The sequence below is a fragment of the Rhipicephalus microplus genome, chromosome X, assembly GCF_043290135.1.
Source record: "Rhipicephalus microplus isolate Deutch F79 chromosome X, USDA_Rmic, whole genome shotgun sequence".
Lineage (NCBI taxonomy): Eukaryota > Metazoa > Arthropoda > Arachnida > Ixodida > Ixodidae > Rhipicephalus > Rhipicephalus microplus.
The window spans coordinates 119,605,337-119,630,430 of NC_134710.1; the positions used below are offsets into that span (position 1 = coordinate 119,605,337).

The 25,094-nt window shown below is 42.2% G+C and overlaps 2 protein-coding genes across 3 annotated transcripts; one reads left to right on the top strand and one right to left on the bottom strand.

Annotated features, from left to right (window-relative positions):
- Positions 1-125: 125 nt before the first annotated feature.
- On the top strand, positions 126-14,988 carry LOC119176375 (trafficking protein particle complex subunit 2-like protein). Of its 2 annotated transcripts, none has more exons than XM_037427627.2 (4): positions 126-511; positions 7,675-7,935; positions 8,008-8,087; positions 9,263-9,361. In XM_037427627.2, exons 1-4 carry the CDS (start codon positions 479-481, stop codon positions 9,303-9,305), a joined length of 417 nt encoding a protein of 138 aa, XP_037283524.1. In that variant the 5' UTR covers positions 126-478; the 3' UTR covers positions 9,306-9,361. The 2 variants fall into 2 exon arrangements, with proteins under 2 accessions (XP_037283524.1, XP_075733638.1); XM_075877523.1 differs by lacking the exon at positions 9,263-9,361 and adding an exon at positions 14,814-14,988 and having other exon boundaries at positions 169-511.
- Positions 10,123-24,434, bottom strand: LOC119176800 (beta-scruin-like). Its single transcript, XM_075877522.1, has 6 exons — positions 23,599-24,434; positions 22,641-22,783; positions 22,176-22,295; positions 21,627-21,814; positions 10,465-10,676; positions 10,123-10,405 (listed from the first exon to the last, which is right to left on the bottom strand). Exons 1-4 carry the CDS (start codon positions 23,652-23,654, stop codon positions 21,699-21,701), a joined length of 435 nt encoding a protein of 144 aa, XP_075733637.1. The 5' UTR covers positions 23,655-24,434; the 3' UTR covers positions 10,123-10,405; positions 10,465-10,676; positions 21,627-21,698.
- Between the last annotated feature and the right edge of the window lie 660 nt (positions 24,435-25,094).

Below are 25,094 nucleotides of genomic sequence, written 5' to 3' on the forward strand. Positions count from 1 at the left end.
GTGGCTTGTCGTATGTAAAATCCACGTTGTAAAATCATAGCTGTCGAAAGTAGTCAAGTTGCTTTTCAGCGTAGAGTTTTATGCTTTTTGAGCTGTGACAGTGGAACCTGGAGGGCAGATGTGACATCGCCACAGCCAACGAATCCTGTAGGTGTGTTGTGACGCTAGGCACACACTTAGGCGTTGCACACAAAATAACACGTGTGTAACAACCAAATTAAGGACATTTGCACATTATTTTGCCACTCAGTCCAGATTGGCTGCGCCATTGGCAAATGTGTCAGCTAATGGGCTAGTTTCATGGTGGCAGATGCGATTTCTTCGAGCTGCGGTGTCACTGGTGTCGCCGCGTCTCACCCGCCTTTTGAGGGGTTGTGGTGTTGTGGTCCTGTGGTGAACTCATGAAAAGATGCCTCAACGGCGCGGCTAAGAAACCGGTACAGAAGCTTGTGTGCCGCGTCGTTTCAAGGAAAGTGCGATGGCTGTTGCCGTGGCTGTGATTGGCAGAGAGGTAACCGCGCACTTGTTCCCTCTTTCTTTTAGAACGACAACGCGGGCGCAAAGGTTCGTTTGTTTTTATGTAAAATTCCCAGTCAAGGTACGATGCTCTTGTTAGCGGCCTTCTAGTAGAGACCAATGAGCCACAATTGTCAACACGTTCTGCTTGACAGGGATGCGTACGGCTGTTGACTCGCTCCCACTTAAATGCAAGGCTTCGGACTTGTTTCCCGGTAAAGTCTAATTTTCATGGTCTATCCGCGGCAGCTTATCGGAACATGAACTTTTTCTCGAAAATTGACGGGTACGTACAGGCGCTCTCAGAATAATTTGGAAAACTGAACACACAGCCGCTCGCTGGCGAAGCGCACCGGCGGATAAATAACTGGCAAGGCGAGCTAGTTTAGCTGGCGTTTTCTTGCTCTATAAGGGTAGCGCTGGATGCTCTTCAGTGATACGACAACGAGGGCTGGAGGGATCGAGGCCTGTAGCATGCCGCGCTTCTTTGCGACGTGTTCTCGCGATTATCTGCACCCATTCTGGGTCAAAGTAAGGCAGCATGGCTACAACTGCGTTGCTGCCTACTTTACACTGCGTTAGTCTGTTTTGCGAAGTATTAGTTCTTGCTTTAATTATCTCGCGACGCGTGTTTCTATTGGTTTGGTCGAGTACACAGACACGCCCCTTGGATGTGTGTCTGTCACAGCGCTGCGAAACAATTCAGAAAATGAAATAAGGCGGCATGTTTGTCAAAGCAAGTTTCAGGCTGATTGTCAATTCAGCAAGTTTCAGTTTCAGAGACTGATTTTGTGCGTACTCAAATAAGCTCCTCAGAACTCCAGAGTTCGCGCACTATATATTGCGGTTCGCATATCTTTGAGCGGCAGTCACTTGCAGAAGGTGCTTGGTAACAAGTATTTTTACATTTCGATTGTGTGTCATCGTTTGTTGCCACAGGCAATCAGCTGGTGTGCAAGTAGTTGACGATCTATGTGCGCTTGTGAAATTAATGGGAGTGTGTAGGCTGTGGGAGTGTGTAAGCATGGTGAGCTATGATCTTGTAGTATGTATTAATGCAAGAGCGTTTGAGCTTGTATTGTAGAAGGTGCAGTGTGTTGGTTGTGAGTGAAAGAGTGAAACATTGGTGTTGTCCACGAGTGAAAAATCTCAATGGATGTAAAGATCGGAGTCAAAGCCATAGAACTGAACCTGGATATTCTGCATGACAGTCAAGTACTCTACCACAGAGGTGCAACAGTGCTTGAAACTGCTTCAGAAAAAGATTATACAGTTGTCATATTTGGCAAGGAGCTGCGGCAACAGATACAATATTTTATAGCTTCACACCATGTGAATGGCATAATCAGTGAGTGGTTGAAAGCTGCGAATTCATTACAATTGTGTTGTAATTTCTCGTCATCAGCCACAGCATCAACAAAGTATTTTCACGTAGGTGTGTATATTGCCTTACAGACTTCTGGTGGAGGCTTCGCAACTGTAATTGCAGTTGACACCTTGGGAGACTACAACAGCTAATGTCATGCGCACAGAGACTCCCTCGAAGCATGATTGACGTGTAGACTGAGAATTGAATCATGGAAAACTCGGAAGGTGATGAGAATGGGACGTCATAGCACTATTGCATTACCCTTAAAGGCAAAACTTAGTCTTCCATGGTTTCAGTGCTAGAAAATCCCGTAAATCGGGCAGTGTTAAGGTTCGGGGCCTTCATATTGCACCATGTCATTTCCAGTTTGATTTCTCATAGCCCTGTTGTGTAGTTTGTCAAGCATGCTGCAAAGATAAGCTGTAGTATTGAAATGTGGTAATGAATTAAACATTGCATTTTCTTTAGTGTACAATGTGCAACAGCCCTCCTAAAAAGGGCCGGACTACAAATGCTGTCAGGCGAAAATTGTCTGCGTAAAATTCATTTATCAGCTGTGAGCCGGTAAATTAAACTTGAACTCCTCATTGTATATGCCCCGCCGCAGTGGTCTAGTGGCTAAGGTACTCGGCTGCTGACCCGCAGGTCGTGGGATCGAATCCCGGCTGTGGCGGCTGCGTTTCCGATGGAGGCGGAAATGTTGTAGGCCCGTGTGCTCAGATTTTGGCGCACATTAAAGAACCCCAGGTGGTCAAAACTTCCGGAGCCCTCCACTACGGCTTCTCTCATAATCATATAGTGGTTTTAGGACGTTAAACCCCACAAATCAATCAACTCCTCACTGTATCTGCTCCCACCTGGTAAAATTTTTTTTATATATGTATATATGAAAAAATATGGGAAGGGTAGGCTACGTTAGAGCCGGCTTTGCTTGTCGTAGAAGATGCAATGTGTTGGTTGGGAGCGAGAAATCGGTGTTGTCCACGAGTGAAAAATCTCAATGGATGTAAAGATCAGGGTCTCATCATACCAATCACTGTCATGTATTTTTACTCTATAGGCTGTAACTCATGAGTAGTTAATGCATATAAATATTAATTTGTTGTTTGTACAATAGCTGAATGGAATGGCCTTAGTCCGGAAGTGATCAGTGGCATTGATAGCTTGGCTACTTTGGATCGAAATTTAGAGTTGTATTTTTCGTGACTTATTTTTTTTGTGAGTGTATTTTTCGTGCATGATAATTACTATTGCTTCAGCCTGTGGAGAATTGTATTTCACTTTATTGTATGCTCGAATCCAACCCTGTAATAGCCCATATGGGCTTGCAGTATTTAAAATAAGTCAATGAATAAATAAATAAATAAAGGGGGGGAAAGAGCATTTCGAGCTTTGCATTATAGCTGAATTTGCATCTATGCAGCTTAGTACTATTACTTAAAGAGCCCCTAAACCACATTGATTTTAAAGACGAGACAGTAGCATCTTTCTCGCCTTCACTACCCTTCTTAAAGGTGCTAGCTCCTCCTCGCCATTTATTTCTTCATAAAATATGCATTATGTCAGCGCCAAGCGTTGAACTAGTCAGGGTTTTGTGCTTTTTGTCTACACAATATCTCTGCTTGCACAGTCATGAATGCAGAAAATGAAGTGAAATCGGTTTATCGTGCACAATAGTAGTGCGATACAAGGCATAACAGGCATGAGACGACTTCATATGGCAAAGCAGGGTAGGCGATCATTTGCAACAGATATCTCTCGTACATTGACCAATTTAGAGCTATCTCATTCTGACATCACATGAACACTGCTGGCGTCACGAATTGGGCGGCTAAAACTGGAAGCATAAGGAGAGAATAACACTCTCTTTCTATGTATATTCAGAGGTGGTTTATGGGCCCTTTAAGCACCTAATTTTTTATTGCTTTTTTGCCGGATATCAGGGAAGTAGAGGTGTATGGTGCGAATTACTTTATTTTGACAAGTTGTTAAGAGCATAATATATAATGTCTGCATTAAATAGCCATTGCAATGACGACCATTAGTGTTTTTTGGTTGTTTTTTGCCCATTTTTGTTTCATTTTTTTTTATCATGAAAGTCAAATGAAGTTCTCAGCACATCTACAGGGTAAATAAGGAGGGCTTTTTTGTTCCAGTGCTTTGCAATAAGCAAGGAGAAAAAAACATGTCACTGGAGTACTGACTACACTGAACTCTCACTTGAGTGAACTTGAAGGCACCCTAGGAAATTGTTCACTGAACTAAAACCTCGCTGAATTGAATATTCATTATTACTCGCAATGCCCACGAACTGTAGGTGGCGCACTGTACGATTCAAAATGGCACCCAGAGAAGAGTCAACCTATTTATGGTATACTGGAATGGGGCAGCATGCCGCCTGGCGCCCCAGACGTGGCTCTTTTTGCGATGATGGCCAGCGCTGCCAGAGCACGGCGTACTACTGTGTGGCTACCTGTCGGCACCCTCTGAAGTAATCTATGAGCAGCTTAGATACAAAGCCTTCAAGAAGATCCGTACTTGTAGTTGCCGTGCTGGTAGAAAAATGTATAAAAAAGTGAAGCAGTACGTCCTTGAGTGTCATTTTTATTTAACAGCGCGGCTGCTTACTCTCCTGGCTCATGCAGGTTAAGTGGTGGTCATGGAACTCGCCTGCTGATAACGTTATCCTTCAGGGCCCCCTCGTTTATTTCGTTGCGTGACTTCAAGTTAGTGTGATAGCTAGGCAGGGGTACATATGAATCAAATGAATAGCGATGTGCTTTTTTATCCTTTCTTCAGTTAAAAACCAGTTAAAACTGTAAGCTAGCAGACGATGCAAGCTCGACTACGCAGAAGCAGCATTATTTATCGCATTATTGCATTCATATGTGTTAGATGTGTTTTAATCTTATAGATACTTTTTAAGTTCAATCGTATTATGTGACTATTTTACTCAAAATCTGGAGAAAGGTCGGCAATGCAAATTTGAATTACGCATGCTGGACACACCGTTCGATGGTGGTGCCCTGCTGGTGGCATTATCATAAAAGTGACCACCACTGTCCCATTGGTTTGCCCTGAAGAGGGCACACAGCCCCACTCCAGTACACCATAACCCATTTGCTGGAACAAGAACAGATAGTATGTGCGGACTTACGGACCGTGTCACTTCCATCGGATAATGTCATAAGCTGCCCTGGGGGGGGGGGGGGGGATGTATGAGATCAAAATACTTTTTGAAACAATGGAAGCTCGCCACCTGATTATTTGCCGCGGCATGAAAGGTTAAATTTCAGCTTTGTTACCGTGCATGAACGACACTTTGCAAAATCGTGTGCGTGCTACAAAAAACGGCATGAACTAGAATTGATGTATGAACTGAAGGGCAGTCTGAGATATGTACTGAGACTGCCTGACGGATTTGCTGCAGTAGGAGGCCACTAGCGAGTAGTGCAATCGCAGCGGCACGGGACCGAACATTTGATGCGGTGATGGTTTGCAAACATATTATGCCGTTGTCATTACTTACACTCAGGAACATGGAGTTGCTTTTTCATCGAACACAAGCATATAACATTCCATTAAGTAGCACTGGTGTCACAGCCATGCTCAGACTAAAGACTTGCGCAATTGGTTCACTGCACTCGTATATTGCATTTTTCATCAGTGCGATTGAAACAAGATTATAGAAAAGAGTAATTGATCGATAGGCGGGGTATAATGTCCCAAAACCACCATATGATTATGAAAGACGCCGTAGTGGAGGGCTGCGGAAATTTCTCCCACTTGGGGTTCTTTAACGTGCACCCAAATCTGAGTACACAGGCCTACAGCGTTTCCACCTCCATGGGAAGTGCAGCCGCCGCAGCCGGGATTCGATTCTGCGACCTGCGGGTCAGCAGCCTCAGCCACAAGACCACCGCGGCGGGGCTATAGAGAAGAGTACACACGTTTTTGCAACATCGCAGTTCCGAAATTCATCGAACAATGCCGCTTGGAAAGTATTCTTGAAGTACAGGAAAAGTTGGAAGAGAGGTATGGATTGTAGTGGTAGCTGCACATTTCAATGCTCTAACAATTTCGCTTTGCTGGTCCGTTCTTGAGCGTGTTGGCAGCATGCGGCGCTTCATAATATTCACAGTAATCGTGCCACGTGCAATGCACAAGAGAAACTATAGTTTTATTTTAACCTCTTTGAAGGATATGTTACTTATGAAAAGTTACTTGAGTGTGAAAAAACATTATTGCACGAGGGGAGGTGAAGTGCAATCTACTTCCTGAGAGTTTGCAGTTGATCGTTTGTCATTGTTTCTCTAGGTACGTTGACAACCATCTATGCCAAGTGAAAAATCCTCATGGTCAAGATAATTTCTTTCAACATTACTGCTGAAAGCAATCTGAGGAATTCCCTCCACTGAACGACTTCGACAACATCGACATGGCGTCAAACACCACGTTTATTTGGGCGCGGATAACTTTTGGCTCTGAAACCCGCCAACAAGGGAGTTGCTTGCATTGTGCTGCCATCTATCAACTGACGTACAAAAACAAGCGGTGCAGCGTTGGCCAAGTATTCAAAGAGCAAATCGCAAGCCTGCACGACTTTCCACGTATCATGAATATTATGTGATTCATGCACTGCAAGAACACTGACTAATGCTACACGCCCGTAAAACATGAATTTCAACTGCAAAGGCCAGATGATAGCATTTAAGTAACCTACGTGGCTACAGAAAACTTTGCGAAGCTTATATGTCTGCGTTGTGGGCTATAATCAAAAGCACTTGTTGCCACGTATTTTCATGAAAACTTCGCGTCTCGTTATAATGAATCACATTTATCGTGTAAGAAACGGTCTGGTTTATTCCAGCCTATTCACTGATGCACGAAGCATGCAATGTGATTAGCGTTAGTTTCTTGCTAACACGTTAACACTGAGGCTAGCACAGCCGAACAAGGGAGCGTCGGCCTACCGACCATCCTTGAGAGGACTCTTCTGAATTCTGCATGACGGCGCGACATTCTATGGGCATTGCGAATATGGAACAGAATGTAATCAAAAAGTTCTGGATGGACAAAGCTGTCCAGAATGTGTGTATTTCCCAGCACTGCCTCTGGCACATCTAGTTCCTGTGACTTGGAAGTTCAGAACTTACTAATATATCCTAACATTTCTAGAGATTGAAGGATTTTGAGCATGATTCATAGAGTCAACATCGTCTGTTTGTTGAACTCTTACAAAAATGGGTGCATAATTTTTGAACAGCGCTGTTGGTACCTGAAACGAAGATGGCTGAACAGTACTGAGAAAAAAAAAAAAAAAACGCATTCGTCAGTGGCATAGCGGATGCGTGCCAGTGCACCCATAGGTAATGCCATTGCTGCAGAACGCAAGCTTCATTGAATGGATTTTAAGCGCGAGCCTGGATCTACGGATGAAGTTTGTTTTGCATGGAATGCATAGGAAACCCATCAAAAATTATCTGAAAGTTAGTTAAACTGGTTATCAAAACTCTCATATGGGCAAGCTAGTTGCAGGTATTTATTGAGTTTGAGAACATCCTAGAACATTTTTACAGTCGCAATGCTTCAATTGCAGCCTTGCGGAGCAACTGCTGGATGTGAGCAGTAAAAATCTGTGTACATTTGGAATTTCTGCTTTGTATTTTGCAGTGTCTCGTTTCTGTTTAGAGCTATTAGAGCAATATTCTATGATAACTCATTTTAGACAGAGTGCTTACTAATTGGGCGTGGGATTAATTTTGGATCATTTGTTTTTTTTTTTGCAGAATTCTCCATTGTTTGTAAAGACTGTGACACCATGTAATGAGCTCAAATTTTTGTATACTATACACACGTCACTGGATGTTGTCGAAGAAAAAATATCACCTGGGAACAAGAGCTCTGGAGATGTCCGGGAGCTGTACTTAGGATTACTGTATCCCACAGAGGACTATAAAGTTTATGGATATGTGACGAACACTAAAACCAAGTTCATAGTAATTGTGGAAACCTCACGTACAACTCTCCGGGACAACGAAATCCGGCAGGTGAGTATGGATCTGCATTGTCATTTTCAGTAAAAATGTGGAGCAAGGCTATATGAAATGAAATTGTTACAGATGTTTCACAAACTTCATGCTTCATACTGTGACGTTGTTTGCAATCCCTTCTATGTCCCTGGTGGCCAGATACTGTCCAGGTCAGTTTTATCAATTCTTTCTTTGGTAAGGTTATGCATTAATATTATTGCATTAATAGCATTAGTGAATTTTAATGCATTAATATTGAAAATTAGTGTTTGATGAAAAGAATGGCAAATGGGACTGAATGCATCCAAAACCCTTTTCATGCGCATGACACGTAAAAAAGACCCCCTATCTTTTCCTTACAGTATTAAAAGCACACTGCTAACTGAAGCATAAGATGTTAAATACTGTTAAATACCTAGGTATTCACCTTGCACACGACATGAACTGGTCATTAAATGTTGATGATGTTTGTAATGGAGCCATGCACAAACTTTGGTTGTTACGACAAAAACAGCACAATGCTACTCCAGAGGCTGAAGCGATGGCATACAAAATGGCTGTTCTTCCAGTACTGACTTATGCAAGTCATATATGGGAACCTTACACTAAAACAAATATTACACTAAAATGGAAGCGTATACAAAATAAAGCCTTATGGTTCATTTCAAACTCGTATTCAAGAACTCAGTTTTTCAGCGAGCTTAGAGAAAGAACCAGAATAATGACGGTGAAACGAAAAATGCAACTTAATCGACTGATATTCTTTTCACCTACTGAACAGAGATTCTAGGGTTAACCTAGGCGAGCACATCGTACTAGAAAAAACTACCTCATCCAGAACAAAGCATTTGAAACATATTGTACCAGTCAACCACAGAACAGATTCATGCATTCTTTTTTAGTTCGGAGCATTGATGATTTGAATCGGTTAATTCAAAACATAGTCAAATATTCCGATCTACAAAGTTTTGAAAAGGCTTTGTCAGAATATTTGTGAATGATTTGTATTGCTTTAGCATTTGTTCGCCCTTCAATTGTCTTGTTGTTGGTTACCCGTTGCCTGAACATGTTACTATTTCTTTGGTGACGTGTACGGGATGTATTCGAACCTGTTATTTTATGTATATAGGCGAGTTGTACAGGATGTTTTAAATATGAATTTGCATTTTGTTTTCTTATTCCGATATGTTGTGCAATTCGTGAGTGTTCAGTGTTGAAATTGTTTTAGCATGTACTATGTTTGTACATGAGAGCTATGTAACTCCAAGTCCTGTCTTGGCTTATGTGCTCACAGTATGAGTAAAATAATAATAAAATAAATTATATTGTTTATTCTGCATTGTAGATCATTCGACAGTACAGTCAATGGAATAATGACTGGAGAGTGACTTAAGAAGATGCCCACCTTTGTAGTAACTGAAAGAATAAAGATATGCTGCCAACAGCCTGTTTTATAAATATTTATGATCTTCAGTGTGCCATAAGAACACTGTCTTTTTTTCTTTAGAAAATCTGCTACCACAAGGCACTGTGGAAGCACCCATGCTTGTTATGCACATGCACACTCTTGCTGCCATCTCACGTAAAACCGATTCCACATCTAATAAAGAATTTGCTTATTCCTTTTCTATCTTGAAATGCCAATAGGTACAGCTCGCATTCTTTATGATCGTATCGTGCCACTCTATGACATTAATCTTCCTGGCAACGGAGTTGGAGAGAAGTGTGGATAGGTAGCTGTGAACATACGGTACTTAATCAAAACCAATCGACCACTAGTCAAGGACTGCCACATCACTATGTACACCCTCGTCAGCCTTTCCCTTGGCACCGCAAGTTATTGAATGTTTGCATTGTCATTCCTAGCTGTATCGTAACCCTAAGCAGGTCAATGTTCGCCGACACTGGCACTTCTGCAAAACTGGGTGCTTTTGCAGAACGTTACTGCATGTACTAAAGGTATAAAGAGTACTAGAGAGCAATACAAGTTGTGGTCAGTGTGGGATTATGACTGGAAGGCAAGTTTTGCTCCCTTTGTAGTAATGCAGCAATGCATATATTAAGGGTGCCACCAGAAAACTAGCTTTCAAAAAAATGTAATACTCTAGTTCATGTTAGAACTCTCACATTTAGTGGAGAGCAATACAGTAATGTCCCGTAGCGGCTTGAAAAGTTGGGCTTGGTTGTATGTTTTCATCAGAGGTTGAAGAGAGTACGTGATTTATTGTCATTTCCCAATGCTATTCCTGGACCCCTTTTTTGTTAAATTTTTTGTTGTGCCTTTTATAAATTTCATCACTCCACTTGCTGCTGGACAGTGGATGCTGGCTACTTGTTGGCAGCAGGGTGACTGAAGCGTGCCCAGAGAGTGGTTGCGGCATGAGACGCGCGGACACTATAGCCTTTCTGTCGGTGATGACTAAGGTGCTCTTAGACAGCACACCCCGCTCTTGGCTGTTGATGCCCCCGAAAATGTATATGCCCGAACCTGTAAAAGAAGCAGTCATTTTGATTTTTCATTCTGCACTGATAGCGACAGTTTCTTGCCTATGGTTGCGATGGAAGCACTGTGTCTGGCCACTCCAAGTGTGCAAGTTTTCTTCTATTTTGATTGTTGTGAAACATCAATGGAGTCCATGCTGACAAGGTGCTTTTCTTTAGTGATGTTGCTACAGCCTCCACAGAGCCAGATGTTCCCATCGATGAGTGTTGCAGATGAAACGGCTCTAGGCTGCCCGAGTGGTGGACCCGTTGTCGAGCTGTTGTATGACAAAAGAAGCAAACACCCTCTATATATAGACAAAGATACACAAATATGACTAAAACATGCAAAACTATGTGATAGAAACAAAAGAATTGCCTGTCTAGGTGTAGGGAATACACAAGGACTTCAGAAACAGTTGGGCTGTTGTGCCTGTCGTACATTCCTCCCAAAAGCCAGATGGCGCTATCTTTGGTCACTGCAGTCATGCCCAGCCCCGCCGTGGTGGTCTAGCGGCTAAGGTACTCGGCTGCTGACCCGCAGGCCGCGGGTTCAAATCCCGGCTGCGGCGGCTGCATTTCCGATGGAGGCGAAAATGTTGTAGGCCCGTGTGCTCAGATTTGGGTGCACGTTAAAGAACCCCAGGTGGTCTAAATTTCCGGAGCCCTCCACTACGGCGTCTCTCATAATCATATGGTGGTTTTGGGACGTTAAACCCCACAAATCAATCAATCAATCAATGCAGTCATGCCCATTCTTGGCTCGGGTAATGAATTCAGTTGTTTCAATTTGGCATTGTTCAAGTCATATGCTTCAACAGAAGAAAGCAATCTGTAATTAAAAAAGGTATCGCATCAATTGTTCCAAGAATCAAGCCAGTGGTACTTTTAAGAGCTTACTCTTACTCCCATATGTCGCCTTGTTTCCCTCCATTAAAATTTGCATTAGTAGCAAGGGATTAATATGCTTGATATCTGTTTAGCAGCTTTCATGGTGTAGTCATCCCTTTGCACTTCATAAGCTCAACTTTTATGGCAAGTATTGGTACACAGGCCTGCTGCAACTATATATATATAGTGTATATTTTGGGCATTTGCTTTATGTAGTGTAAACATGTTGGTGTCACTTGGTACAGTGTTTGATAATGAGGTTGGGTGTGAGCTCTGCTTCTGTCTGGCTACATACAAGGTAATTAACCTGCTGCAAAAACAATTTGGAATAATCTCTAAAACTGCTTTCCTGTGAGGTTCTTTTCAGACTAAGCACCCTAATTCACTTAAAACTGGGAAGTGCAAAATTGAAGAGGACAGAAAGGAACACAGATAGATAGGTCTATCTGTGTTACTTCTTGTCCTCTTTGTTATTGTGCTTACAAGTTTTAAGATTATGAGCAGACTAGCCCAGCAACGCATTCTTTTAAACTCTCATGCACATAAACCTTTCGTCATTCCCAGCTTCATAGCAAAAGTGTCATGTCGGCCGAGCGATGGTATCCTTAACAACCTACATATGCAAAAAAGCAACAATGAGACATGACAATGCTACAGTTGCTACAATAATTTCATTGAAGAATTTGTGATGCTTGCACTTTTACTGGTGTCAGAAGTGGCAAAAGCACAATGAGCGAGAAAGTCTGAATAAGAGTACTAGATTGAAAAAAAAAAAACCCTAACTTCTGCTGCTTTTTCTTGTCCACTTTGTTATTGTGCTTACAAGTTTTAAGATTATGAGCAGACTAGCCCAGCAACGCATTCTTTTAAACTCTCATGCACATACACCTTTCGTCACACCCAGCTTCATAGCAAAAGTGTCATGTCGGCTGAGCGATGGTATCTTTAACAACCTACAGATGCAAAAAGGCAACAATGAGACATGACAATGCTACAGTTGCTACAATAATTTGATTGAAGAATTTGTGATGCTTGCACTTTTACTGGAGTCATGAGTGGCAAAAGCACAATAAGCGAGAAAGTCTGAATAAGAGTACTTGATTGAGAAAAAAAAAACCCTTGGTTGCAAAAGTTCTGCTGCTTTTTGCAAATTGTCCATAGCTATTCAAGTCAACAGGAATAACCGATTGAGAGAAAAGTTGATGAATTGAGATTTATTCCTGCTTTTATAAATAAAGATTTTTGACAATGATGCTTTAAGACCCACACTGAGCTAGACAGACTACTGCCATTATATTTATTTCTATATATTTATGTACTATGACAGGTATACTTGTTTTATTGCAGGAGTGGGAATAACAGCACAGATCAGTTGCAGCAAAGAAAGAAATGAACATACTACTTAGATTTAGGTGTGCAGCAAAGAAGCTCAGATGGTTGAAACTAATGTGTTTCATAATAAAGTGGGCTTTATGATCACATTGTGGTGTGATATCCGGTTAACACACTCACAGATTCCATTGGGTGAAAAAGTGTCGGCTTTAGGTTTATTAGAATTTATGTTTCTGTCTTAGTATTGTTTCATAAGTTAATTGGGGTAGTCAGAAACGTTATATGAACTTGCGGTGTAATTCACATGTTTAGATGCAAGTTAGGTTAAGAGTAGACTGGTTAGTGGTAGGTGAAAAATTCTTGTCATACTCTCACAAATTAAATGTTCATTCAAGGACGTAGTGAGTGGGTGGCACTCCGGGCACGTGCTGCCCCTCGCCCCCTTGAAATTTGGCCAATTTAAAGGGGTGCCTCTCTCGAAGTCAAAATGCATTCCCCCCCCCCCCCCCCCCCCCAAAATTTGCTGGCTTCGCACCTGGGTTATTGTCTTCTTTATGCTCTCAATATTGTGAATGAAGTTTCAGACAATAGAAGCATGCTCAAGTATCGGGCGTAGTAATGCTCTGGATTTTAGCAGTTTGGCCTCTTGAGGAGCGAAGCAAGTTGTTGGAGGTAGCCAGTTTGTTTTTCTAGTGATTTATTGAATATTTGGCTTTATTGTGCTTGCTCCAAGACAAGTTCAAGGATGGAAGTGCTGCACCGGTTGCTCCCAACGTCTCCAAAAGGGATATGTGGCTACATGCTGTTCCAAACTTCATGCATTGTTGGTAATTGCTCTGAACCTGCCCTGAAATGGCTCTTGGTGAAAATGAGGAACCTTGTGACTAACTCACGAGTTTTAAAGAAACTGAAAAAAATCTGTATGCTATTACCTTCGTTGGCCATTATCGGCTTTGCTCTCACTGATGCAACAAGAATTGGCATATCAATGTATAATTCATTTAGCTGTTTTTTCCAACATTACATGCAGGTAATTTAGTTAAATATATAAATGACTGAGATCGCTTTGGCAACTGCTCAATGTAGCTGGTTACTTCTGTAAATATGGTGCATAGCTTTACCGGTGCGATTTCATTTTTGTATTGTATCTTCTCTCTCCCTCTCTCCACAATATATATATATATATATATATATATATATATAGTCATGTAGATCCTCCGTGAGCAGTCACAACGTGGTTTATTTCGACGTTTCAGCCAGAGTCTGGCCTTCATCAGGATCCATATTACAATATACTCATCTATATATATATATATATATATATATATGGCGCTATGATGAAAGGGCGACGTGGCCTGGCTTATACGCCATGTTTATTCCATAAGCACTTCTTCCTCCTCTGCTTCTACCTTCAGTCACTATATATATATATATATATATATATATATATATATATATATATATATATATATATATATATAGCATTTGTGCTGCTCCAAAAACACTCATTGCGGCGCCAAAACGTCGCCTTTTCTGCTAGGAAATGTGCTTGAAACAATTAAAAGTCAGTTCTATCACAGCAAGTTAAAGAGAAGTCCAAGGTTTTTTTGATCAAGTATTTATGATGCAATAAAATTGAATAATTTGTGATGCATCAAGCTAATGTTAAGGACCAAGGTTAAAAAAAACAAAAAACTCCAGGCTTGCGTGGAACGTGCAGCATGGTCACAGCGAAAGCTAGAAAAGCAGCCTTTCAGAGCTTTTTTTTTTTTAAAACACTTTGAAATGCTATAAGCGAAAATGACTACCCAACTACACCATAATAATAAATTTTGTGTAGCAGGCCAGCATTCACTATGCGATCCTTTGTCAATCTTTATATAGTAGCGTGGTATCCGCTTCACACTTGTTACACGCCCCGCCGCAGTGGTCTAGTGGCTAAGGTACTCTGCTGCTGACCCGCAGTTCGCGGGTTCGAATCCCGGCTGCGGCGGCTGCATTTCCGATAGAGGCGGAAATGTTGTAGGCTCGTGTGCTCAGATTTGGGTGCATGTTAAAGAACCCCAGGTGGTCGAAATTTCCGAAGCCCTCCACTACGGCGTCTCTCATAATCATATGGTGGTTTTGGGACGTTAAACCCCACATATCGATAAATCACTTGTTTGAAATTTCGTGCATTTTTTTTTTTGCAGTGGCAGACGACGACGAAGAATTATGGCTCTAGTGGGCATGCGCGGTTAATAGGTGATCAAGAACAAGTTTAATCAAGAACAAGGTTGGAGCATTGGACGACCCAATCGTTACGAAATTCGCATTGTATGACGCCTGGCTATTCTTTTGATGTTATAAAACGCCTTTTCACTCATATTAACAGGATTCCTTTCCCGACATCAAGTCTGCTTAAGGCCAGTTTAGAAATTAGTTCCAAGCTCCGGCTTGGCTCAGCGGTAGAATACCGGGCTGGCACGCAGAGGGCAAGGGTCCGAATCCCATTGTGCGCTTAATGTTTTTCATACAGGGTGTCCCGCGTAACTTTAGCCAGAGTAAAAATATGCCAGAACACGTAATTACGACGCGACAAAACGCATGTTGCTCACCATTGCCTGGAGTTAGACTATGTTTTGTGTTCTCAAATATTGTTTTATTAGATCTGTTTAATTAACTAACGTTTGTAAGAATGAAAATAGATGAAAATTTCAATGAGAAAGTTGTAGGTTGGTTTACAAAATGTCAAAATAGATAGTTTTGAACTTTATATCTGTTAAGTATAAGTGTTTTCTGCTAATTACAAACGCCCGCGAAATACAAAAATACCAGGTCACAAACCGTCAGTTCGCACGACGATTCTAGTGCTCCCTAACGTTCCGCGTACGAACGACACGCTTCCCTCGCACCGGTTCATGACAGCGATAAGCAGTCACAGCGGTTATCGTTCTTGTGGCAGATAGCAAAACGTGTTCATCGTAAAGTCATCACCGTTGCTGCGGCCCTGCCGAGACGGCACAATGAGGCAAATGCTATGGTCGTTCGTACGCGGAACGTTAGGGAGCACTGAATTCATTGTGCGTATACTGGCGCACGAGCGGGCTTGTCACGTGGTATTTTTTGTATTTCGTGGGCATTTGTAATTAGCAGGAAAACACTAATACTTAACAGATATAAAGTTCAAGACTGTCTAATCGGACGTTTTGCAAACCGATCGACAACTTTCTAGTTGAAATTTTTTATCCATCTTCGTTTCTTGAAAAGCTAATTAAACTTTTCCACTGAAACAATATTTGAGAATAAAAAAATAGTATGACTAACTCCAGACAACAGTGACCAAGATGTCGCGTCTTAATCGCGTGGGCCGGCATATTTTTAAACTCTCGCTAAAGTTGCGTGGCATACCCTGTATACTGAATTTTTTTTTTTCGTTCGATACTGGTTACGGACACTAGCGGTGGCGGCGGCAGCAAGCAACTACAGCGCTGCACGTGACCAGAGTTCTGATCTCATTACAGCTTTCGCTGTAAAATGAGCCAGAAGAAGAAAGCATAACGCATCCGCACACCAGTTGCTAGTCTACTCGTTTGGAATCGCCTCCAATGGGCAACATTGCAGGGACATGATGAGAAGGAAATGAGGTCGCTTCTGAAGCAGTTAAAACGGCGTTTACTTCTTGCGACAGAAGCGAAGCCAGTTTACAATGTATAATTAACACCTAATTAAAAGGCAATCACATCGTTGTGACAAATTTTTCGTCATTTACTCAAATATTTTCTGAGCCAGAGCTCACAGTTAATCAGACATTTAGCAAACTGAGAGTGCACATTGCAGAGGGTAGGGTACCTGAAGGTGTCATATTAAGAAACAATACTTTTAATGTTTTTATTAAATGCGGATCATATTTTTAGTCACGCGATGTCGTGTTTCGGCAATGGCGCCCCCCCCCCCCCCTGCGCATGTTCGCGTCTCGTGCAGGCCCAGGAAAGCACCAGCACAACTGTTGCTCTCCTTCTCTGGCCTTGCGAGGGCGACGCAGGCAGTCTCTCCTAATTAAAAAAAAAAAAAACCAAAACCGACTTCTCGCGCTGCACAATCGTTCTCTGACCACCGCCGTATATGTAGGCTCTGGATCGCGCGTTCGGAATTCAGTCAAGGTCGTCTTGATTTTCGCTTGACGTTGAAGGCAACGCTTCTTCATTTAATAAATAAGAACAATGAGGACATAATAGCAATTAAGCATTCCCAAACCATACCCAATTAGGCGACATTCACGCGATACCCCCACCACTCTACAGCACAATTACACGAGCTCCCCCCCCCCCCCCACCGCGCGGGAACATGCGGGCGGCAATTTTTTTCATTAATGGTTGAGGGGTTCATCGTATAACGAGATATGTACTTGGTCGGCCCATCTTAATTTTCTTTTTCTATACATGCTGGTCATCTTGCTGATACAGCTATGATTAACAATGCTGACACTTGAATGCCCAAAAAATACTGTAAAAATAAACTATTCCAAGACGAAAAAGCAGTTCTCTTCAACACCAATTCTGCTCTCTGCAACTTCATCGTTTTATGCTGTGAACGAAATTGTACTTTTTCCACCGCATGTTAAAGAATACTGTAATTTTTGAAAGAAACCGAAACATTGCCTGTGTAAACTACACTCTTAAAAATTTAGTAAAAACCTAGTAACCATGAGCAAAACGTTAGTAACAGCAGCTGTTACAAACCTTCTTGGGCCATTACTAACTTTTTACTGCCCACGTTAGAAAACGCTTGAATGTTGCAGCGGTTACTAAGTTTTGCGCACTGTTAGTAACTTTTTGTGATGCATGTATTTATAGAAGTTGTTAAACAACCTTTATAGGTTGTCAGTCACAACATATCCTGTTCGTCTATAAACATTGTGTCCGACCTTGAAATCTTGTGGCTTAAATGCCATGCCGCACCGCACTCAGTTTTACTTGGCGTTTGCTATAGGCCCCCTCACAGTACTCCCGATTTTTCTTCTAAGCTCAATAATATACTAAGCGAAATAACGACCAAACACCCTAACATGCATGTAATTCTGTTTGGCGATTTTAATTTTCCTAATATCGATTGGGCAAGCCCGCCTGCACCAGCGGCTACGTCAAGGGAATCGAACGACTTCCTTGATGTATGCCTTAACTTTAACCTATCTCAAGTTCTTACAGAACCAACCCGCGTTACCGATAACTGCCAAAACATTCTGGATCTTATATTAACCAGCCATCCCGAGTGCGTGTCCTCCATTGCATACCTGCCTGAAATCAGTGACCATAAAGTCATTCATGCTGACTTCGTGATTAAGCCTGCTTTAGCCCCGACCATAAAAAAAACTATCCGTTTGTATGATAAAGTAAATTACGAAGCAATTAACTCTGAACTAACAAATTTTTATTCCACTTTTGACACTGCCTTTTCTCATCATAATGTAACCGAAAACTGGTTGATTTTCAGAGATAAGCTAAACGAAATGGTTGATAAAAACATTCCCCGAATTAACATCAATCCTAATACCGCCCAACCCTGGTTCAATAAAGCACTGAAACGATTAGAAAACAAGAAAAAACGCTCCTTCCGCGCAGCCAAGTCCCGTAACACCCCTGATGCATGGAACAAGTACAAAACCGCCGAATCTGCTTATCTGCGAGCCATACGTCACGCCAAACACTCATTCTTCCATTCGGAAGTACCGAACATGCTTAAGAACAACCCCCAAAAATTCTGGCAAGTCATAAACCCACAGGACACGCGCAATATAACACTATGTAATGAGTTAGGGGATGCCCTAAGTGACACGAATGTGCACGCGTGTTTAACGCCGCCTTCTCATCCGTTTTCACCCAAGAGACTGAGTTGTCATTTACCATCCCTCATGCGAACTTTGAATGTACCATGCCACCAATTACGTTTTTTTCCAGCGGTATTTCATCACTAATAGACAAAATCAAACTTTCTTCTTCAGCTGGTGTAGACAACATTACATCCAAACTCCTGAAAAATACTAAACATATCTGTGCAGCGTATCTGTGTCTACTATTTTCACAATCAATTTCAACAGGAATGCTGCCTCCAGATTGGAAGCACGGAAAGGTCGTTCCAGTCCACAAATCAGGTAACAAACAATCACCGTTAAATTATCGTCCCATTTCATTAACCAGCGTACCCTGCAAACTCCTCGAGCATATCATCTACACACATATCATGGACTTCCTTGATTCCAATAATTTTTTTCATCCTGCACAGCATGGCTTTAGGAAAGGGTTTTCGTGTGAAACGCAGCTAGCTATGTTTGTTCACGACCTGCATGTTAACCTCGACTCTAACCTTCAGACTGACGCCATCTTCATCGATTTCGCAAAGGCATTTGACAAAGTTCCTCATGAGCGCCTACTACTAAAGCTTGCCGCGTTGAATTTAAATTATGACGTATTAGCATGGATCAAAGAATTCTTAACTAATCGTTCGCAATCAGTTTCCGTCAACAATCAAATGTCTAACACTACCCCCGTAACCTCAGGTGTCCCTCAAGGGTCTGTCCTAGGCCCGCTTCTGTTTTTGATTTACATTAATGACCTACCATTACATGTATCTTCTAACATACGCATGTTTGCAGACGACTGCGTTATTTATCGTAAAATAAACAACGTTTCGGATAACACGTCTCTTTAAACTGACTTACTAAGCTTACAGGATTGGTGTAACCTTTGGCTAATGGAACTCAACCCTAACAAATGTAAAACTGTTTCCTTTCACCGCCGTCGAAATCCGATAGTATTCCCGTACCAAATTGCTGACACAAACCTCGAATTAGTTTCTTCCTATAAATATCTCGGAGTAACCCTTTGTAGCGATTTAACCTGGGCAACGCATATTACGAACATCATTGCATCTGCTAACAAAACACTCGGGTTTTTAAAACGCCATTTGCGTCACGCTCCTAATAATGTCAAATTACTAGCTTATCAATCTCTCGTAAGGACGAAGATAGAATACGCATCAGCCATTTGGAGCCCGCATCAAGCATATCTCATCAATCAACTCGAGTCACTTCAAAATCGAGCCACACGATTTATTCATTCTACGTACTCTTACGACGTCAGCATATCAGCACTGAAAACAGAATCTGGCCTATCATTGCTTGCATCTCGTCGCCGCATTTCTAGTCTCTCCCTTTTTCACAAGTTTTTTTACAGCTCACTCGGCAGGCCACCATACATTCTTCCTCCGGCACGCATCTCCCATCGCACTGGTCACCCGCAACAAGTTGAGCGGCCGCGTACGCGCATCGTCACTTTTTTGTCCTCATTCTTTTTTCGTGCAGCTACGGACTGGAACGGCCTTTCTAACGAAATCACCGCCATAACCTGTCCTACCACTTTTTTGAACACCGTAACAAATTACCTTGCATTGTAAAAAAAAAAAAATGGCTTTCACGTTTTCATATATGTACCCACCCCTTATGTAATACCCCTTCAAGGGGGTCTTTAAGGTAATAAAATGAAATGAAATGAAATGAAATAGGTTATTACTATCAGCGTCTAAAAACCTGTTTAGTAGCACGAGGATGCATTCAAGTTCATTGATGCAATATATGCAAGCTTACTACCCAGTCTTATGTCTTCAATATTGGGCCGTGTTGAATTGGTATTATGCAAAATAGACATAGATAATTGTTTTTCTTAATACGCTGGATTAAGAGTCCCACACTACGTTAACTCGCTCACCTAAAAAAAACTACGTTGTACAAATGGAGGTGTCTTACCTGATTTATACATCCTACAGCATAGCCGCCCACCGGCACCAGCTGCGTTCCGCAAAGTAAGGGCTATAAATACTCCATGGAACCGTTTACGAACTGTATTTCTCGCGTGAAGTTGTGTATGTGTGCTGTTCTCTCTTATGACATTATGTGCCTAATTACATCAGTGATATATCGAAATGTTGATGCTAGCGAATAGGACTGTTATAAAACGGGGGATTCGCGAGCCAAAATGATCGTGGCTAGTAGATTTTTTTTGTTAGCAACCGTTACTACTTACGTTAGTATCCTTTACTAACTGCCTTAGTAACGGTGGAGGTAGTAACGGTTATCAACCTCCGCGTTACTAACTTCACTTACTAACCGGTTAGTAACATATGTGACAAGCAGTTAGTAAACCGAACTTAGTAAGTGCTACAACCCCCCCCCCCTTTTTTTTTTAAGAGTGTACCACTTCTCCTTAGAGTTTTCATACCTTTGTTAGAGAAAGTTCGCTTTTTTCATGAATATAGGCTACTACAGTTCTTTACATCTGTAGTCGGGAAAAAGGTCACCTATTTACTTGGTTCCGCATTTTTCATGGCCGATCTTGGACTACAAGTTTGGAGCCCCACCGCGGTGGTCTATTGGCTAAGGTACTCGGCTGCTGACCCGCAGGTCGCGGGATCGAATCCCGGCTGCGGCGGCTGCATTTCCGATAGAGGCGGAAATGTTGTAGGCCCGTGTGCTCAGATTTGGGTGCACGTTAAAGAACCCCAGGTGGTAGAAATTTCCGGAGCCCTCCACTACGGCGTCTCTCATAATCATAGCGTGGTTTTGGGACGTTAAACCCCACAAATCATTAATCATGACTACAAGTTTGGAGTTAGTGCAGTGCCCTTTTCAAGATGAACTTCTGGGCTGGTTCTTTTGTGTTAAACCTATTGTTTGGTGAAAATGTGTTGTTAGGGTCTACTAACATAAGATTACGCGCATTTTATCTAGCGACACTTTACTGAACATGCCGAATTTTTCGTTACTTCATTTTCTTGCTGCAGAAGAAAATGCCATATCGCTGTTTTGTAGAATTTGTATGGGGGACATTTTACGGAGTGCGCGCGGTGTACGCTACCTAAAGGTGTGCATATTTTGTACTGCCATTTAGTAATGATTCAGGCACTTTTAAATCATTCCCTGCCCTCCTCTCGCTTGCAAAGAGAAAGCTAACCAAGGCCGTTCCCTGAATTACCTTCCATTGGGTCCTCTTCCACCAAAAACAATTATTCCTCCATCTGTTGATATAGAGGTATGGCACGCCCTTTCATCCAAAATGTCCGGTATATAGTCTTTCCCCGCGGCCCGTTTTAGTGTCCATCGTAAACGTAGTTTTTGTTATGGTCATGTCACCGCTTTTCCTGTTTAATGTAGAGCAGCCACCTAATGAAAAAATGACTTTTGTAAATCCAGCTTTTTCAGCTAACACTCCGTAACGATTAAGTCAGTTGTCGGCGCAAGGTCTCTCGATGCAGAACGTGCAAGAGAAAAATCATAATATAAACAGACTAATAGATTGCCGCTTTCCACGATCAATCAATCAATCAATTAATCAATCAATCAATTTTATTCAGCTTATTTGGACTCAAAATAACTTAATTAGGGAAGTATTACATCAGTTAGCACAAGTAGTAAAAGATGGACTAGAAATGCACTATAAGTTCCTTCTGAACCACAAAAGTTGTGGTTAAAATTAAGGATAAAATTGTGTTAGTAAAACATTTAGGCAGTGGGGCCAGCTTACCAGCCACAAAGATTGTGTCATTAATGTGAGCAGCTCCATGGTAGCTTCTCAGCTCTGGCATAAGGCTAACCAGTGTCCACCGATCCACAATAAGAGGGTGGTATTTGAGGACAGTCGTACCTAGTGTGCAACAAAATCGAAATGTTCTTCGTGAAAAGCAGTGGCATAGCCAATGAGTGGTGTATTGGGGGACTCATCCCCTCTCTTGCTGGAATACTTCTGTTATGCTAGCGTACTTATACACGAACACACACAAACACAAAATGCAAAATGACGTAAAAGAGAAGATACATAAAGAGAGAGAGAAATTAGAAAAAAAAAGAAGGCAGAGAGGTTAGTCAGATGCATAAATAATAATTAAACCCAATGCCCCCCCCCCACCCTTCACTCCCCTCCCAATAATAAATTCTGCATACGTCCCCGGTGAAAAGTTGACTACACGCCGCGATTTTCTGTGTGAGTTACCTGAATCCAGCGGGTTTCGTGGGTCGAGTCCGCCTATAACCAAGATTAGCGGGAGGCGTGGGTCGCCCGGCTGTTGCATCTGTTTAAGCTGGGGAAACCCAGACGACATCATCTTGGGAGTAATGCGCAGTCCCAAGGAGAGCCTGCGTTTTAAAGTCAATTTAATCGGTGTTGTCTCCCTGTCATCAGCTGTTGCCTGCTGGGGCCATTTGCGTGCCCCGCTGGCAAGGCGGGTGTACACGTGATTAGGCATTCGCACCGAACGCTGCCGTTGGCATTTTGCTCTATTAGGTTGGAGATGCACGCAGAAATTATGGTAGCCCTGTTGCATGCGTAGGAAAGGTATTCGCACGAGTCGCATCAATACACTCAGTACAACTCAGTTGCTGGTTTTCCTGAACCATGTTGGGCAATTTAGTGGTAAGAAGTGCACATTTTGCTGCGCGTTGGACTGGAAATGAATCAACTTTCGTGTGTTCTAGAGCGGTGTGTTGGTACCCTTATGGTGCATTGCCTAGTTAATCAATGACGACTCCTCCTTTGCTCTCTTCCTCTGCCCATATAAGAGGCTGATATATTGTCAAAATAGAATATTTTTGAACGTAAAGTTGCTATGTTGTTTCGAAATAAACGTACTGGGGTGCTAGTTAAGCTTATGCAGTTCCACCTGAAATATCAAGAGAGACTTATTTCCTCTTCAGCGCCATGCTAAACGCTATAGACTACAAGGGGTGGATGCGCAATGTGCGTGTTCTTATATATTGTGTATATATATACAACAAGAAGTTTGCACATTTCGCTTGAAAGACCAGCCTTCAGTAAATAATTACAATGTAAGAAAAGAAAGCCGAATACTTTCTTAAAAAAAAAACCGACTCATGGGTACAGCAAGAATACAATCAACTTGTTTAAACCTCATATGTGTATCCATCCCTCTGTGCTCGCTCGTGTCACTCACTTTGTTTCTAGGAAAGAGTATTCGATGGGCTGGAGCATCATAACGTTCGGGTCCATGTCTGCGCGCAAGGTTGCATAGTTCGCGTGCTTTTTCGGGCTGCATTCGCTGGTAGCATCGTTGGCGTTCACGTTGTTTGTTGAAGGCTGACTAGTTGGCCATTTCTGTGCGTTAACGGGGAAGAGGATGTGGAATTAATGTACAGGGTAGCCTCATTGCGTACCTTATGGTGATAGCCAATCCGCGCACGACCATGGCTATTCGATATCCATCGAGCAAGTTTCATCCTCAATTTGTTGGAGTACTGACGTTACAGTATACAAAGTTGGCTAAACGGTACCGCCACTATTTATGCCACCCGCGGAGTGTGCAGGAAATTAATTGGCTGAAGCAATGAAGTCAGAACCCAGCTATATGAAGGGCCTACCCCCAGGGCTCTCTCCGCGGTTTACAGGGCCCTTGAGCCATTCCATTACATTTACCTTACTTTCGTGGACTTCTTCGAATATACGCGAAGCTAAAATGCTTTTGTGATCGCAACACGACCGACCTATTTGAATTTAGTTTTTTTAATTTCAAAAACATACGTTTGAACATACTTAACTTTCTCTAAAATTGATATCGCAGTTGTGTTAACTCAAAAAGGCATAAATACATGGCTCTCTTCAAGGCTGTGTAAAGTTGCATCCCTGAATACGGGATCGCTTGTCGAAAAGTTATCTTTAGCAACAATTCGTGTTTTCCAGTTCGATTTAGACATGTCTTAGTGTTAATGGAAGATAACGTACGTGAACTTAATACAATGTTTGTGAGTGTTTAGCAAAGTATGCTTCTGAAAGTTGTACCACATTGCTTTTATCTGGTCCAGATATATCGTGTTCCTCACCTCGATGTTCACTGGCACAAGGCTATTTGGGTGCGTGTGCCGCCTCTGAGTCATGGTGGGTTCTCGCAATGCATTGGCTTTAGAAGGATATCACATCTGGAAACAACCGACATGGACGTTATTTTGGTGAAGGCGTGTGAATTAAGTTAACGCCTTACGTTCTTTAAGTGGAACCAGAGGGTGCCTTCACGTCGGCAGTGTCAATACGCTCGCTGGATGACTGCAGCAGCGTACCAACGCTTTTCTGGGGTTGCTTTGCTTGATGACTGCGAAGAGAGTAAAAATGAAGGTTAAAAAAATTGCGACAAGTTTGCAACGCGCCTTAATTTTTTAGATTGTGTTACTGAGCTTACAACATTATAAACTGTTATAGGGCGTAATACGATCATATCGCATGAAGTCTTACTTGGCATCCTGTCTCATTTTGATGCAATGAAATATCGTGTACGTTGCATATTCTTCAGTAAACTTGTACAAATGGCTATATTACTTTCAAGAAGGAAATATTCAGCAGGATAGATATTTCACCAAGCCTCGCCATGGTGGTCTAGTGGCTAAGGTACTCGGCTGCTGACCCGCAGGTCGCGGGATCAAAGCCCGGCTGCGACGGCTG

Bases quoted from the DNA above. Each gene is read 5' to 3' on its own strand.
- LOC119176375 (XM_075877523.1), top strand. From the start codon at position 479: ATGGCTGTTGCCGTGGCTGTGATTGGCAGAGAG. The intron at 7,936-8,007 runs GTGAGTATGGAT...AAATTGTTACAG, and splicing joins GGGACAACGAAATCCGGCAG to ATGTTTCACAAACTTCATGC. The intron at 8,088-14,813 runs GTCAGTTTTATC...TTTTTTTTGCAG, and splicing joins GGTGGCCAGATACTGTCCAG to TGGCAGACGACGACGAAGAA.
- LOC119176800 (XM_075877522.1), bottom strand. From the start codon at position 23,654: ATGGACCCGAACGTTATGATGCTCCAGCCCATCGAATACTCTTTCCTA. The intron at 22,296-22,640 runs GTAACTCACACA...GTTGCACACTAG, and splicing joins ACGAAACCCGCTGGATTCAG to GTACGACTGTCCTCAAATAC. The intron at 21,815-22,175 runs GTAAGCTGGCCC...TTTTTTCATTAG, and splicing joins TGACACAATCTTTGTGGCTG to GTGGCTGCTCTACATTAAAC.